Below are 15,217 nucleotides of genomic sequence, written 5' to 3'. Positions count from 1 at the left end.
TTTTTGTAAAATGATGTTGTTATATGTTTCTCAAACCTGTTCCCCTTTTCTTAAAATACTACTTTTAGAACGTAATAAGTAGGTTTCTGTTACAGAACAATTTGGCTAATTATTTTTTCTTCCTGATTTCCTTAGAAATCCTAAGTAATGCACTGAAGAGAGGAGAGATCATTGCAAAGCAGGGAGGAGGTAGGAATCACTTAGCTTGATGTTCTGTGTATTGTTGTTGTCAGAACAAACACTTAATGGGAAGTCAACAGTAATGTGACAAACATGGGCCACACAGATGACCCAGGATAGTATCAATTACTGCCTTTTCCTATGTGGCTTGTGACAAGTGACAAAACTCACCTATAAAATGGGGGGAGGGGACTAATAAGTACAACCTCTGAAGGCTATAAAAGAGCCAGTGCATGTAAAAAGCCTTAAAACTGAAAAGTGCACCATATAATGCATGATAAATGTTTGTTGGAACCTGCATGCAAGCCCAGTGTACATTGAGTGTTGCAAACATTTTGGTATATGATCTTCCATGATAGTTTTATGAGCACTTAGAATTAAATATACTATGAAGATGTGTGTGTGTGTGTGTGTATGTAAATGCCAGTGGAAACCAGAGGCAACAGATCTCTTAAGAGTTGGAACTACAGGGCAGTTGTAAATTGCAAGGTGTGGATCTTGGGAACTGAATGAGTTCTGGTACTTTGCAAGAGTAGTAAGTGTTCTTAACTGCAGAGCCAGCTCTCTAGCCCTAACCTTACCTTTTAAAGCTTACCCACCCACCTTCCCTTTTTCCCTTCAGTTTTTGAGTTTGGCTTTCCCATGACAGCTCACTTGCCAGGCATTTCTATGGGATCCTTGCTAAGTTCTTTCCTGGTTCTGCTGCTGTGGGCATGTGGCTACCAGCATCATTACTATATTTCGTGTTGAGCCAGCAACTTTTTTCCTCTTGCAAATGTGAAGAAGTTATTTTGTGAGCTATTTCTGTTCTGAAATGCTTAACATTCTTGAAGTTGTGCTTGGATTTTGCCAACCAGTGTGCTGCATTTCAGCCACAGAAGTGGGCACAGAAAGGTGAGTTGATTTGTGCCAGGTCACATAGCTTTGGTCAGTTAAATACTGTTAGAAAAATTGGTGAGTAATCTCTTGTTAAATTTGTACCTTGCTTCAGTAGTAGGCTAGCTGTGGGCTAGACTGCTATGCTGTGAAGTGGGCATATGAAACTTCAGTTTTGAGCTCTGCTTGGTTAAGAGGTGGGGTCATGGCCTTGGTGATGGAGTCAGACCTTCCCTTTCCTGGGTTGGATAAGAGTCATTGTACACTGGTCTCTGACCCTTAGCCTCTTCCAGAATTGAACTTGCCATGCTTTCAGCATCTTTCTTCCAAAGCCAATGAAGTAGCTATCAATTTTCCTTATAGAAGGAAAGGTTCCAGAAAAATGACTGGTTTGTATGTTTGTGTATATTGAGGGGCATTTTTGTATTATCTTCTGCTTACATGTCTATGTAATCATTTTATGCCCTGGAAGTGCTAAGGAATTACAGCCAGAGTGGCCATCAGCAGGGCATTTTAAGAGGGACAAGTTGAGAGAGGGTGAAGATTGTAAGTGACTTTGAATTGTTTCCATGTAACTCTCTGTCAGTTACCCTGAGAGCGAAGCTTTCCATGCCTTTTTAAGAGCATTCTTAATGTCTGCTGATGGAGAAACTACAAAGGGTTTTAGAAATTGAAGTATGACTACTCATAGCTTGTCACAGGTACCAGTATGGAGGTGAAGTTTTATTCCTTCTAAATTTTATTCCTCTGGCTGTAATTTAACCTGTGTTATGGAGTGGAAAGGATGATTGTGTGGATTTCAGTGCTAACATTTGAGAGGTTTGTTTTTTTGTTTTGTTTTGTTTTGTTTTTGTTGTTTTTTTAAAATAGTAAATTACTTTGAATGTGACTTCCTAATTTTGGTTGAACTTAGGATCTGAAGTGCCCAGCCAGGCATACATTATTATATGAATGTCTACACAAGTCTCTGACTTCCACTTGTGCTTTTTATTCCTGTTTCAGGTGGAGCTGGAGGCAGTGTCCCTGGGATCGAGAGGATGGGCCCTGGCATTGACCGCATTAGCGGTGCTGGCATGGAGCGCATGGGCGCAGGCTTAGGCCATGGCATGGATCGAGTGGGCTCTGAGATTGAGCGTATGGGCCTGGTCATGGACCGCATGGGCTCAGTTGAGCGCATGGGCTCCGGCATCGAGCGCATGGGCCCACTAGGCCTTGACCACATGGCCTCCAGTATTGAGCGCATGGGCCAGACCATGGAGCGCATTGGTTCTGGTGTGGAGCGCATGGGTGCCGGCATGGGCTTCGGCCTGGAGCGCATGGCCGCACCCACTGACCGTGTGGGCCAAACCATTGAGCGCATGGGCTCTGGTGTAGAGCGAATGGGTCCTGCCATTGAGCGTATGGGCCTAAGCATGGATCGAATGGTGCCCACAGGCATGGGGGCCGGCCTGGAGCGCATGGGTCCTGTGATGGATCGAATGGCCACCGGCCTGGAGCGCATGGGCGCCAACAACCTGGAGCGCATGGGCCTGGAGCGCATGGGAGCCAACAGTCTTGAGCGCATGGGCCTGGAGCGAATGGGCGCCAACAGCCTGGAACGTATGGGCCCTGCCATGGGCCCAGCATTGGGCGCTGGTATTGAGCGAATGGGCCTGGCCATGGGTGGAGCCGGCGGTGCTAGCTTTGACAGAGCCATTGAGATGGAACGGGGCAACTTTGGAGGAAGCTTCGCTGGTTCCTTTGGCGGAGCTGGAGGCCATGCACCTGGAGTAGCCAGGAAGGCTTGCCAGATATTTGTGAGAAATGTAAGTGGTTCTTTAGTGGAATTTCCTGTTTTGTTGTGAAGTGGGGAGATCAGTGGACTGAGTGATATAGACTGGAGAGAGAAGTTTGATGAAGAACTGGATACTATGGGTGGTAAAGCTTGCCCATCTCCAGAGTTGGGCTGGAGTTTGAGAGGTTACTGGAAGAGCAGTAGTCCCAGTGCCAGGCATGGTGGCCCACTCCTTTAATTTGAGCACTCTAGAGGCAGAGGTGAGGTGGCACTCTGTGAGATCCAGTCTAACAAGTGCTACCAGGTGAGACACTGTCTCCAAAATACAAAGAAACAAAAATACAGTAGTCTGCCATTTGCCTGTGATATGCCAAGTGAGGAATAGACTGAGCTCTAAAGGTCTGTGGTTTCTGATCCCTTGGCTTGAGGAGCACTTCAATCTTGGCACAGTGGTTCTGAGAAAGGTGGCTGTGCTTGAACTATGTTTTGTCACCAAATTGTGAATTGTGCCACTTAATAGCCTAATTCTAGATAGACTTGTTTTGTTCCCTGCTCATTGTCTTAAAGAGGTTAGGAAGTGAGGTTTTTTTTTTTTTTTTTTTTTTTTTTGGAGTTGGAGGGATTACTGGGGATTAAATCTAGGACTGTACACATACTAGGCAAATCACCATATACAACAAAAGCTGCACACCCAGCCCAAGTACCTTCAAGTCATATTCTCGTATCTATTATAATGTTTGTACATTAAGACTTTGTTGTATCACAGATTAGTCTGCCTCTTTTTTCCTCAGCTCCCATTTGATTTTACATGGAAGATGCTAAAGGACAAATTCAATGAATGTGGTAAGTGTTTAAAATAGGGTCTCTGTGCTTTCCTGTGTTGTGGCTTGTTGGTGATGTTGACTTGGAGCAGTGAAGCTTCTTTCCTAGTCTTAACAACCACTGTCCATGGGCTCTAGAACATCCATGGGCCTTGCCATTGTTCTACCTCTGCAGGTATACAGGCAGGTGTTGGGTGACCTGGTATGTGTCATGCCATGTGCTCATTTCATCCTTGCAGTTCTTTTCTAGTTAGTTTTTTGAAGCAGACTCTCTCACTTTATAACCTAGGCAAAACTCAAGTTTATGATTCTCTTGCCTTTGCCTTGCATTTGCTGGAACTATAGGTAAATGCTACCACTCCTGCTTTTTTAGAGTTTCTGAGAGGAGGCAGTATTGTCATCTTTTTTACATAAGAGTCAGCAAAGCAGTATTCCTAAGGTCACAGACTTGTAAGACATAAAAAGTAAATTCAAGAAAAATTGATTTCCTCCATTAAGCTCATAGCTGGCTTGGTTCGTCAGAGAAGTCATGCTCAGCAGTTGTAGATCCGAGCACACAGTGTGGGGTGAAAGTTTCTGGTTGTGGATTCTTCACACGAGGCATCCTTTCTGGAAAGCTTCCTTGATGACCAAGATGCAGTCTTCCCCTGCTCTCATTGCACCTTCTCAGCTAAACCAAGATATGTGTGGCTGCTTGGCCAAGACACCTGTTTCCTCTTTCCTCATGCAGAAATGGCTCACATTCCAACGTTCTTGGTGCTTTCCCTGATTCTTTGGGATAAGCTATAGAGTCAAAGCCAACTTTCTTTCCTGGTTCCATGATTCTCTGAATTGCAGTTTTCACAACAGTCAGTGTTGTAACTAGATATTCCAAAAACTGGGAATAGAATGTGTCACTCTCCCCACTTCAAAAGATTCTGGAAACTTAGTTCTATTCCTCTCCTGCCCTTGAACATGAGTTTTATGTTCTGCTGATATCCTCTGCTTTCCAGCCAGAAAATTCTCTCTGCCCCTTTACTTTTTCCTCCCCCTTTTTCTCTTATTGAGATAGGCTCCAAAGTCCTTATGTAGCCGAGAATGACCTTAAACTCTTAGTTGGTTTAGGGAGGAGGGGTGTAGATTGGGTCTCCTAAAACTCAGATGGGCCCTCACTGTATAGCTGAAAATAACCTTGAACTTGTAGCCTTCTTCTACCTCCTGAATGCTGGGATTACAGAGGTGTGCCACCCTGGTTTGTACAAATGCTGGGGCTCAACCCAGAGGTTTTTTTTGCATGCTAGGCAAAGCACTGTGCCCACTGAGCTGCATCCTTAGTGACCTTGAATTCTTGATTCTTCTACCTCCAACTTCCAAGGGCTGAGATTACAGGTGAGAGACACCTGTCCACTTTTCTTTCTGTCTTTCTTTTTTCTTCTGTCTTGTCATTCCCTTTTGAGCCTGGGCCTTACCAAGTAGCTCCAGACTGGCCTAGAACTCAAAATCTTGCTTTAGCTTCCCAAGTACTGGGATTGCAGGTGTGTAACATTGTGTCCTACTCTGGCAGGAATGTTTATTCTGATGAATTTCTACTTATTATCTTTCAGAACTTTATCATGAGAAGTCAATGGAATGTCATCTCTCCCCAAGCCATTAGTAGCACTAGAATTATGGGCCTTAACAACACGAATGTGTCTTTGTCTCTTACTTCATTATAGACCCATTTCTTTTGTGCTTGACACATACCTGGGTACATAATAATCATATAGGTCCATAAGCTACTCACTAAATATACCTGCCTTACATTGGGGCAGTACAGAATCATCATATTGTGTAATGGCCTTGTGACAATTTGGTTGTATTCAATAATCAACCTTCTAGAATTCTAAAGTTGGCTCCACAGTACCCTCTCTCTGTAACTTGCTGGAGCATAAGGACAAACATTTGAAGCCATTTGGCAGGTTCTTTACAGTAGGTTAGGCTGTTGTCATGCTTGGAGAACAATGGCAATGTAGTGGAGGGGGCTGTAGTTGCTGGCGCCGCCATACGTGGTGTTCTGAGCATTCACTTCATACGCAAGGGTCTCTCCTTTTTGACTCTGTCACCGAAATCCAACAGGTGATCTGGACTGAGTGGAGCCCAGACTGAGGCTGAGCTCTGGGTTTGCCTGATGCGTGTGGTCTCTTCTTCCCTCCCTGTGCCAGGCCACGTGCTGTACGCCGACATCAAGATGGAGAACGGAAAGTCCAAGGGGTGCGGTGTGGTTAAGTTTGAGTCTCCAGAGGTGGCTGAGAGAGCCTGCCGGATGATGAATGGCATGAAGCTGAGTGGCCGAGAGATTGATGTTCGAATTGATAGAAATGCTTAAGCAGTTGCCTTTTTTAAACATCAATACCAGACCTCTGAATTTGTATTTTTTCTTGTTAACCATTTTAATTTGTTGGCTGGATGTATAAAGATGTTTAAAAAATTCAGTTGCTTTTTGGGGTAATTTGAATTTTTTAATGATTGGGGTTCCATTTGACTGTTTGCATTGAGATTGCAATGTGCGCAATTTTTTTTGTAGTTGTGGCATCTTGTTGACATCAAATATGACTTTGATAATAAATACCAGTTCCTGAAAGTGGCTTGCCTTTTTTGTTTTTGTGTACTTTGTAGAGGTAGCCGTTTGAGGTTTGGAGAGCAGGGCAGCTTGCACTTCCTTCTTCCTCAAAGCTGTCAACACCAGGAATCTCATCCTCATTGTTGCTTGTCTGTGGGCCCCAGGGTTTGCAGAGAGGACCTAGTTATACTGGGAGCACTTATTAGTAAAGATTCTAGAGGGTTGTTATTTTCCTAGATGTGATAATAGCAATCCTGAAAGTAAATCCTGTAGCTTTATTCTGTGAGTCCCAGCTCACTTCACTTTGGCTTTTCTTTGTTCAACCCCACTGAGAATGTCACTGTTTGGGACATACTTCATAATGATGTCTTGTTACGCAAGAGCCCCACCAGTGATGGGTTATCATAGACTAACTCACTTAGCAACACAAATGTTTGCAGCCTGCAAGGGGCTTTCAGGCTTTTGGGTGCAGCTACTAGTCATCCAAGTTGTGAGTGGATGTATCCTCTCATTAGCTCCTTTCAATTAGGAGGGTAACTGAATTTTTTTCTTTTTCTTTTCACCTTTGGTGCCTGTGTTCTACTGTGTGCCAGTCAGGAGAGAAAAGACAAGAAACAAGGATATTTTAAAGAGAAGTTTTATATAAGCACATGCCTTTGGGTGTCTGTTTGCCAGGCTGGGATCCAGGGCTCCTAAGTGAGCAGTGGCTGGACTGTTGGTCCTGGAACCCACTTATCTGCCATACTGTCACTGAGGAAATGGTTACATGTCCAGAGGGTCTGCAGAGAAGGATGAATTTCAACTGACCCTGTGCCACAGAGTCATGATACAAAGCATCCCTATGGGGAATCACTGTACATACCCCCAAAGCTGACGTCATCATATACTTCTGTTTCCCTGGCAGGAGAGAGCATGGTATAGTCAACAGAGGCCAACCCTGGTGTTCCCCATTCCGCCCAGGCAGGACCAACACTTACAAGGGCAACAATGCAGTTCTGGGCACATAGCCATCTGCAGGAGAGAACGGGTAGAGTGGATTCTCAGCCCTAGCACCCCTCACTCCTTTCTCTGGATGTAGGCCAAGCACACTTACACTTGCCCTTGGGATCCCTGCAGAGCATCTCATCCTTGCTAGTGAACTCGATCACCTCTAGGATCTCTCCACGCCGGATGCCCAGGTGCTTGCCACCCCCACGCCGGGTCTTGGCATTGGGGTCAATCATCATCTTTGTGTGAATCACAATCTCACCTTCAAACTTGGAGAACATGTTAATAAGACTTAACTTCTGCTGTTAGCGTGGTTTCTTCCTCAGGATGGAAGTCCTGTGCCCTGGCACCAGTCCTCCCAGAATTCATTCTTTGCTCCATGTTCTCACCTTAAACTTCTTTCTAAACTCTCTCTCAGCCTTTTCTGCCTTCCTGATCTGTTTCAGCAGCTTGGGGTCTGTAGCTGGCAGCTGCTGTGGTTGAGTGGCCTTCTTCCTGAAAGATCCAGGTGTTGGAGTATTTATGAGCAAGAAGTAGCCCCATCAGAGTACCATAGCTCAGCCCAACACCATAACACCCCATTTGCCTTGTGTACCTGAGCTCTGGCTCCTGTTGAGGCCATCTGGTGCCTTGCTGGGTAGACTGCATTTCATCTGAGAGCATTGGACAGAGTCAGGACAAAGGCCCCCTGCTGGATACATCTATCCTAGTAACTTGAGAGATGATTCTGCCTGCTCTGGGTTTTCAGTTATTCCCTGAATCTCAACCAGTTTTCTCTACCTTTCTCATTAGTTCTTGTGGGTAAGGTTCACTTTGGTGAGGAAAATAAAGGCTGAGAAGTTGGTTAGCTATCTAAGGCTACCCAGCTAGTAAAATTGTAGAGGTAGGATGGATTTGTAGACCTTTTTGTTATTATGTAGACCAGGCTACCCTGGAATTCAGATCTATCCTCCTCCTCCCTGAGTGCTGGGATTAAAGGTGTGGCCACCATGATAAGCCTACAAGTTGTAGGCTTTTGGGAGCCATTTTGCTTCTGCCTCCCATACTATGCTGGAAGTTATAATAAGAGTTTGGATTCAGAACTAAAAACAGGCATTCTCTTATGGTATCCACTGCTTGCCTTTGAGAAGGAACAGCCTGAAGCTTCTGCTGCTGCTTCTGAATGACCCTTTTCCAAGGGGGGCTAACTTGTGGTACTTCCCAGCAGTAAGCCAGGCTTCCAGAGTGAGTCCAGCTGTTAGCAGAGAGTTTGAATGCCAACCTTGTGAAGCCTGGGTGAGTGAGGGCCTGAATCAAAAGCCTCATTTTTGTTAATGACCCAAATGTTACTATGGACATTTCAGACTAATGGTCTTTCCTGATGAGCAGCCCACAGAGGGGGTATCTGTATGCACCACTTGATCTCCACTCTTCAGCAGATATCTGGTTTCTACCTAGAACTGTACTACACCTACTCACATTATCTGCCCCAGCCTTATGTGGTCTCACAGAGGCAAACTTGACTATGATACTACTGGGTCCTGTGGTCCTGGGTTACCCTACAGCTTGTTCTGAGCAGGCCACTGGCAGTCTGCCTTTTCTTTTGGTCTGCACATATCCTGGAAAGGCTGAACCCTGCCTATACCTGCTGAAAAAAGAGGGGGGCTGCCATGTTTCAAAGGAACCCAAGTGGAGGAGGGAGAAGCTAGTGGTTTTGGGCCACTCTGTTACTAGAAAGATCGCTGAAATGCTCAAAACAGACTTTAAGAGGCTCTCTGACCGGAGGGAAGATTCACACCACATTCCACTGAAAGAAACTCAAAGAAGTCTGGTATTTGATCATGATCTTGAAGAAAGGTAGATAAAGACTGGGAGGATGTTACTAAAATCATTGGGATGTGGGGTGTGGTCTGTTTAGGAAAAGCAGGTCCTTAACCTTGAAAACAGTAGTCAGTCGGGGCTCCCACCAGTCTCTCTGAAAAGCTGCACCTATCAAAACACCAACACCCCCCTCCCCAATGAGTATCTTCTCAAGGGGGCAAGGTAAATTACCACCAGCTCTTAAGAGGCAGAGGTAGCCGGATCTCTGAGTTCAAGGGCAGCCTGGTCTGTAGAGTGAGCTCCAGGACAGCCAGGACTGTTACACAGAAACTCTATCTCTAAAAACCAATAAATAAGGAAGTACTAAAGGAGGTATTGCAAATATCGTCATGGTTATACCACGATAAGCAAACAAAAGAGAAGGAGCAAGGGCAGGAGAATTTGAAGGCACCTGGCTTTGTATGAGGACCTCCAGCTGGGATAGGGAAAGAAAGGGTATCTCAAAGCCTAGAGTCAACTCCTAGGAGGCCCAGTAAGACAGTCAGGGGAAGTGAAGCTCAGCTGGAATCCCAACAGCTGGAACCAACTGGTTGACCTAGTCTTAGATATTTGATAGAAACTCAGGTTGCCATGGAGGCACCAGTCCTGGAGCCCTTTGACTTACAAGAACCTTCTGCCACACTGCCTCCAGCTTAAACTCCTGATTTCAGGGATACATCTTGCTGGAGCATCCTCCTAGGATGGGCTGCAAGGAACCTGGTGGGTAGGATTTGCTTTGGTTTTGTTGCACGGTTTCATCTAATCCAGGTTGGTCTTGATTGCTAAGTAGCCAAGGTTGATCATCCTGCCCCCTTCTAAATGCTGAAGTTACAAGTGTGCATTATAATTAACTGTACCCAGCTTTGCAACCTAATGCCTTCCTCTGCCATGTCTCTTCTGCACATGAGTGCTAGACTTTATAAAGGGATATGCTATGCCATGATCTCACTCATTCCCTGCCTAAGACACTGCCTAGTCTTGTTTGCCAAGTTTGGTTTCTTTAACTCTCATTGCTGTTCATTCTCTTATCATCTCACTGGACCATGCCTCTACCTACAGCAAACCTGGCTGCTTGGGTACCTCTGGCCTTCTCCTTCCTCACCATCTGACCTGTCTGGATCACTTTCTGGTCTTAAACCTGGGGCATGAGAGAATGAATGCCTTTGCAATTAATGTTTCATGGGTGCCCAGGCCAACCACCAAGACCACCTACAAACCTCTGCCTCTCGGGTTGAGACAAGAATCATCTGTGGCCTCCACAGCATCATACATTTCATAGATCTCATCTGGGTTCCTGAAAGAATACTTGAAATGAGGGCTTTCTTTAGCCTCACACCCATGCCTGGCCCCTCTCTCCATACACTCACTGTGTAATATGTTGAGGTTGTTGGACTTGGAAGTGGGTTCCAGTAGAAGAGCCAGTCTTCAGTACAGCTGTGGAGGAAAGAGCAAGGAAGGGGAATGGCTATGCCCAGGTATTTAGCACCCTCCTCTGCCTGAGCCTAACTCACCTGTGGTTGGGGCTGGGGCTTTCCTGAAGCTTTGGATATTGATGGGGACAGGTGGCAGTGGGGGCTTGACTGGGGGGTGTCCCAGGCTGCTGGCTGAGGGCAGGGGCCGCCGTCGGGGTGGGCGCTTGACTTGGAAGTCTTCTGATCTCCAGCGGGGTATCCCAGGGCTGTGAGGGAACTGGGGGCCGGAGCCCACAATAGCAGAGGGCAGGGAGCATTCGGACACTGAACCAGGAAGCTTGGGCTTTCTAGGCAGACCCTTGGGGAACTCAGGCTGGAAGAACTTGCCTTGTTGAGGCTGCAGAAACTTCCCCGGGAGCGAGCTGAACTCAGGGTCTGAGGATGTTCTAGGGAGGTGACCCAATTCTGGCTGTGAGGGCTTCTTAGAAAGCACATTGGGGTCTGGCTGCTGAGTCCTTCTGGGAACCTTGCAGACTTCAGGCTCCGAGGATGTCCTGGTAAGGTCACTTGGCTGGAGCTGTGGATGCTTCTTGGGGAATGCATTGAAGTCTGGCAGCGGGGAGTGAGACTGGGGGTTACATGACTCAGGCTTCCAGGGGGGTGTCTGGGGGACCTCATAGGACATGGGCTGCTTTGGGGACTTGGGGCAACTAGTGGCTTGAGGATATGAAGGCTTCCTAAAGTTCTCATTGAACTCAGACTGCACGGTGTTCTTAGGAAAGGTACTGATGTCAGGCTGTGGGGAGTGGGAGTAAAACTCACTGGACCCACACTTAGATGGGGATGTCTGAGGAACTTCGATGGACTCTGGCTGTGTCATGCACTTCCTAGAGAAACCAACAGCCTCAGGCTGAAGTGGCTTCTTGGGAAAGGTGCTGGACTCAGATGGCAAGGGCCTCAGAGGGGCCTCATTGGACTCAAGAAGCCAAAACTTCTTGGGTTTGAGCTCTACTAGAGGCCTGGCAGGATTGTTGAGCTCAGGCTTCAGGAGCTTCTGGGCAGGCACACTACGATCCTGGGGTGTCTCAAGCTGTGAAGATCTCTTGGAGAGCTCTCCAAACTCAGGTTTGGGGGGCTTCTTGGGGAGATTAGGGAATTCAGGCTGTAGGGGCTTGGGGAGGCTGGCAAACTCGGGCTGTGGGGGCTTCTTGAGATCTTTGAACTCAGCCTGGGAAGGCTTTTTGAGACCCGTGAACTCTGGATGTAGAGGCTTCCTTGGGAGTTCAGCCTGTACAGGCTTCTTGGCTAGATCAATGAGCTCAGGCTGTGGTGACTTTTTAAGAACTCCGGGCTGCGGGGGCTTCCTGGGGAGGTCTGCAAACTGCTGCTGCAGTGGTTTCAAGGACACTGCACTGAGCTCAGACTGTGAGGCCTTCTTGGGCTGCTCACTTAACTCAGTCTGTGGAAACTTCTTCAGGAGTTTGTTGAACTCAGGCTTTGGGGGTTTTCTGAACAGTTCTCCAAGTTCTGGCTGAGAGGCCTGGAACTTAGCTTGGAGGTTTCGGAAGTCCTGATTGCTCCCCTAAAAGGACATTGGTCATTTTGGAAGGCTCTCATAACAAGCAGGCAGATGGAGAAACAGAGTTGGCCATAGGCACACAAACCACATCACCCTCCTCTTCCCTTAGGTTCCCATTCTAACACTGGTTCTTCCCCAGCCTCAGCTAGCTTCTCCTTTTGGGTAAGAACTACTCCTGTCCCCAGGTTCCTGGAACCCACACCCTCCAGACTCTTCCACCTAAGCTGTGTCTAACCTCTAACAGGGCCTAGCTACTTATGCCTCTCCATTAGCCCATGGTCCTCACTTCCTATCAACAGTACTTTCCCAGCATCTTCAACCTTTGTGCCACTGCTCCCCCTTGATCCTCTCTTTGCCCCCCTGCCTGACTACCAGGTTTTCCCCAGTCCTTTTTTTTTTTTTTCTGATTTCAAAATACATCCGGAATTCAACCACTTCTCACTGTCACCCCAGCTAGAGGAACTATCCACCACAGTCCAGATCACTGTAATGGTCTCCTCTCTGGTCTGCTGCCCTAGAGGAGGTCTGCTCCCAAACTCTCAGTGAGTTTTCATCTTTGAGGAAAGCAAACAGTCTCTGAATGACTCAGCAACATCCCTCTCCATCTCCTAGCCTCTGTCCTGTCTGTAATGCACACCATTCAATACATGGGTCTCTCCTCCTCCTCCTCCTCCCTGCCTTTATGATTATGTCCTTAAGGGTGACCTCTGAGAAACCCCATTTTAAATCAGTTTTCTCTCCTCAGTTGCCCACATTCACTAACATTTTCTACTTTGTCTCCCATTACCTATGGAGCTTTTTATATTCTGCTGTCTTTATGGGGTTGTTTTGAAGGTTTTTTGTGTTTGTTTTTGTTTTTTGTGGTGTTAGGGATAGAACCTACCTAAACAAGTTCTAGCAATGAACTATTTCTTCCCAGTGATGAGGGTTTTTTTTTTTTTTTTGGTTGATGTTTTGTATTTGTTTTTTGAAGCAGGGTCTCATATATCCTGGGCAGGCCTCAAACTTGCTTTATAGTTGAGGATAACCTTGAATTCCTGATCCTTCTGCCTTCACTTTCCATGTGGTGAGATTACAGGTGTGTGCCACCATTAGCTTTTTCTTTTCTTTCTTTCCTTGTTTGTTTTGAGTCAGTTTCTCACTATGTCGCCCAGGCTGGGATCAACAGTTCTACTGCTTCGGCCATCTGAGTGCTGGGATTACAGGTATATACCACCATACCCAGTTTGACTATAAACTGTTAAAATTTTATTTGGGGGGCTAGAGAGGTTTCTAAGTAGCGAAGTACTTGTCATGCAAGCCTGAGTTCTGTCTTCAGTATTCATACATAAAACAGGAACAGTACCTGCCATCCTAGCTCTGGAGAGGGCTAGGGCAGGAGCCTCCCCACCGCCCCCAGGGCTTGCTGGCCAGCCAGTGTTAACAATCTAAGTTAATCTAAGTTAACAATCTCCACATAACATCTATCTAAGATGTGGGTATAAAGTCTGTCTTATAGTCTCTGATATGACTCATGAAACCCCCCATGAGGGCCAGCAGGCAGGCTCCCCAAATGAGTACAGGCACCATTTGACATGTTCAGAACATCTCTAGTGCTCTTTGCCATAGGTCACAGGTGCTGGTAGATATACAGGTAGATACACCCAGGCTATCTTCACCAAGGGTAAAGAAGATTGGAAGACAGAGAGGACAGAGCCTTGTGAACTTATCTAGTGATAGACTCAGAAGGATCTCTGGGATGGAAGCAATTCTTGCCTGGGGTCAGACATGCCTTTGTTAAAGCCCCAGTCTAAGTGAGTTGATGACCACAGGGGTAGATAAGAAGGGTTTAGCAGAGCACAGCTTGAGTAACTGGCTGGAGATAAGGACTGGTGTAGCAGGTGCATGACCCATTTAATTACCCCACAGGAAGCCTCTGCTTATATCCCAGCTGCTGACCTGGACTGAGGGTCTATCATTCCAGGCAGACCCAACCAGCTCCATACTGCTTTGTAGTCACAGATACAAAGCTGGTCCACAAGAGGTCAAGCTATTATGCCTTGGTTGTTTCCTGTCTTTTCCTGGGCCATTTCATCCCCAAGACTGTTCTAGCTCTATTCTGCTAGGCTCCCCATGGGGGCATATTTACCAGTTCCCAAGTTTCTACTTGTGCCCCTTGTTACCTGGCCAGAATGAACTTCCAGTGGGGGCTTGAGGACTCACCATGGCTTCAGGGGGTGATGAACCACAGGATGAATGGGCTCTGAGCTCAGGCTTCTGCCTAGAGGAAGTAAGTGTGGTTTCTGCTCCACAGGCTGACACACCAAGTAGGAGCCGTTGGGGTGGGGAGGGCAGAGGAGGAAGAAGGCGGAGATGGCCTTTCTGTCCCCTCCTTGAGTTCCTGCCTGTCCATTACTGTCCCCAAGGTCAGGTCATTAGACCTAAGCACATCTCTAAAGAACACAGTTCCTAGCTGCCACTAGCCTCTTGATTCCCTATTGTCCCCCTTAGTTTTAACACTTTGGGGTCCTGACAAGCTTCGTCTCTGAAGAAGCGAGCTTAGGCCAAACTCAGGACAGCCACAGGAACAAAGCACCTCAGTGGGGATGTTATGGTTTTCTCTGGGTCCTAGGAAGTCTCTAAAGAGTTAGACCGAGTATATGGCTGGTGCAATGGTGAGGACATATCTGTCCTGCATTGCTTCATCTACCTTGTTTCACCATTTGTACTCTCAACAGGACTTCCCTGCTAAGGTGACAAATGCCCCATCAGCCAGGGCTGTGCACCCAAAGCATAGTCAACTGGGACAGCAGATTTATGGGTGGGTGGTATTAAATATGTCCTGGGGTGAGGGAATATCACTGTTGCTGTGAAGGTAGGAGGTTTTAGGACTTCTCAGGTTCATAGTGGTTAAAGGAAGCAGAGAGAGGAGAAACCAGAAAACTGGATTGCAGGAAAATGGAGCCCAAAGTGGAACAAAGGTAGATATAGGAAAAGGAGAGCCCTGAGCACAGGATTCAGTCCACAGGGACAAAAAACATTCAGTAGAGTACAGAGCTATGATTCTCAGTTTGGGAACAGAGTAGAATTCCTTGAGCTGTTAAAAAATATCTTCCTGCCGGGTGGTGGTGGCGCACACCTTTAATCCCAGCACTTGGGAGGCAGAGGCAGAGGCAGGTGGATTTCTGAGTT

At 46.7% G+C, this 15,217-nt stretch overlaps 2 protein-coding genes across 6 annotated transcripts in view; one reads left to right on the top strand and one right to left on the bottom strand.

Moving 5' to 3' along the window:
* Positions 1-6,250, top strand: part of Hnrnpm (heterogeneous nuclear ribonucleoprotein M) — a 43,886-nt gene extending 37,636 nt beyond the window's left edge. For 2 of the 4 annotated variants that reach the window (XM_031350003.1, XM_031350004.1), the window contains 4 exons: positions 136-189; positions 2,059-2,861; positions 3,622-3,673; positions 5,832-6,250. In XM_031350003.1, coding sequence (XP_031205863.1) covers positions 136-189; positions 2,059-2,861; positions 3,622-3,673; positions 5,832-5,995 — 1,073 coding nt within the window. In that variant the 3' untranslated portion in view covers positions 5,996-6,250. Of the gene's footprint in view, positions 1-135; positions 190-2,058; positions 2,862-3,621; positions 3,674-5,745 lie in introns of all 4 variants that reach the window. The other 2 variants (XM_031350006.1, XM_031350005.1) reach the window with 2 other exon arrangements.
* Positions 6,251-6,850: 600 nt separating this feature from the next.
* Positions 6,851-14,423, bottom strand: Pram1 (PML-RARA regulated adaptor molecule 1). 2 transcript variants are annotated; one of them, XM_031350008.1, is made up of 10 exons: positions 14,249-14,423; positions 10,567-12,049; positions 10,423-10,489; positions 10,273-10,349; positions 7,812-7,869; positions 7,606-7,711; positions 7,323-7,485; positions 7,207-7,240; positions 7,092-7,126; positions 6,851-7,008 (listed from the first exon to the last, which is right to left on the bottom strand). In XM_031350008.1, the coding sequence occupies exons 1-10, from the start codon at positions 14,249-14,251 to the stop codon at positions 6,992-6,994; spliced, it is 2,043 nt and encodes a 680-aa protein (XP_031205868.1). In that variant the 5' UTR covers positions 14,252-14,423; the 3' UTR covers positions 6,851-6,991. The 2 variants fall into 2 exon arrangements, with proteins under 2 accessions (XP_031205868.1, XP_031205867.1); XM_031350007.1 differs by having other exon boundaries at positions 6,851-7,126.
* Between the last annotated feature and the right edge of the window lie 794 nt (positions 14,424-15,217).

Source organism: Mastomys coucha, unplaced genomic scaffold (genome assembly GCF_008632895.1).
Source record: "Mastomys coucha isolate ucsf_1 unplaced genomic scaffold, UCSF_Mcou_1 pScaffold4, whole genome shotgun sequence".
Classification (NCBI taxonomy): domain Eukaryota; kingdom Metazoa; phylum Chordata; class Mammalia; order Rodentia; family Muridae; genus Mastomys; species Mastomys coucha.
The sequence above is the reverse complement of the archived record's forward strand: the minus strand, read 5'-3'. Positions and strand labels throughout refer to the sequence as shown.

What these genes read in the sequence shown, in the direction of transcription:
- Pram1 (XM_031350007.1), bottom strand. An exon ending in AGCCCCAGCCCCAACCACAG is followed by an intron (nt 10,490 to 10,566) that starts GTGAGTTAGGCT and finishes TTTCCTCCACAG; the next exon opens with CTGTACTGAAGACTGGCTCT. An exon ending in CAACCTCAACATATTACACA is followed by an intron (nt 10,350 to 10,422) that starts GTGAGTGTATGG and finishes GTATTCTTTCAG; the next exon opens with GAACCCAGATGAGATCTATG.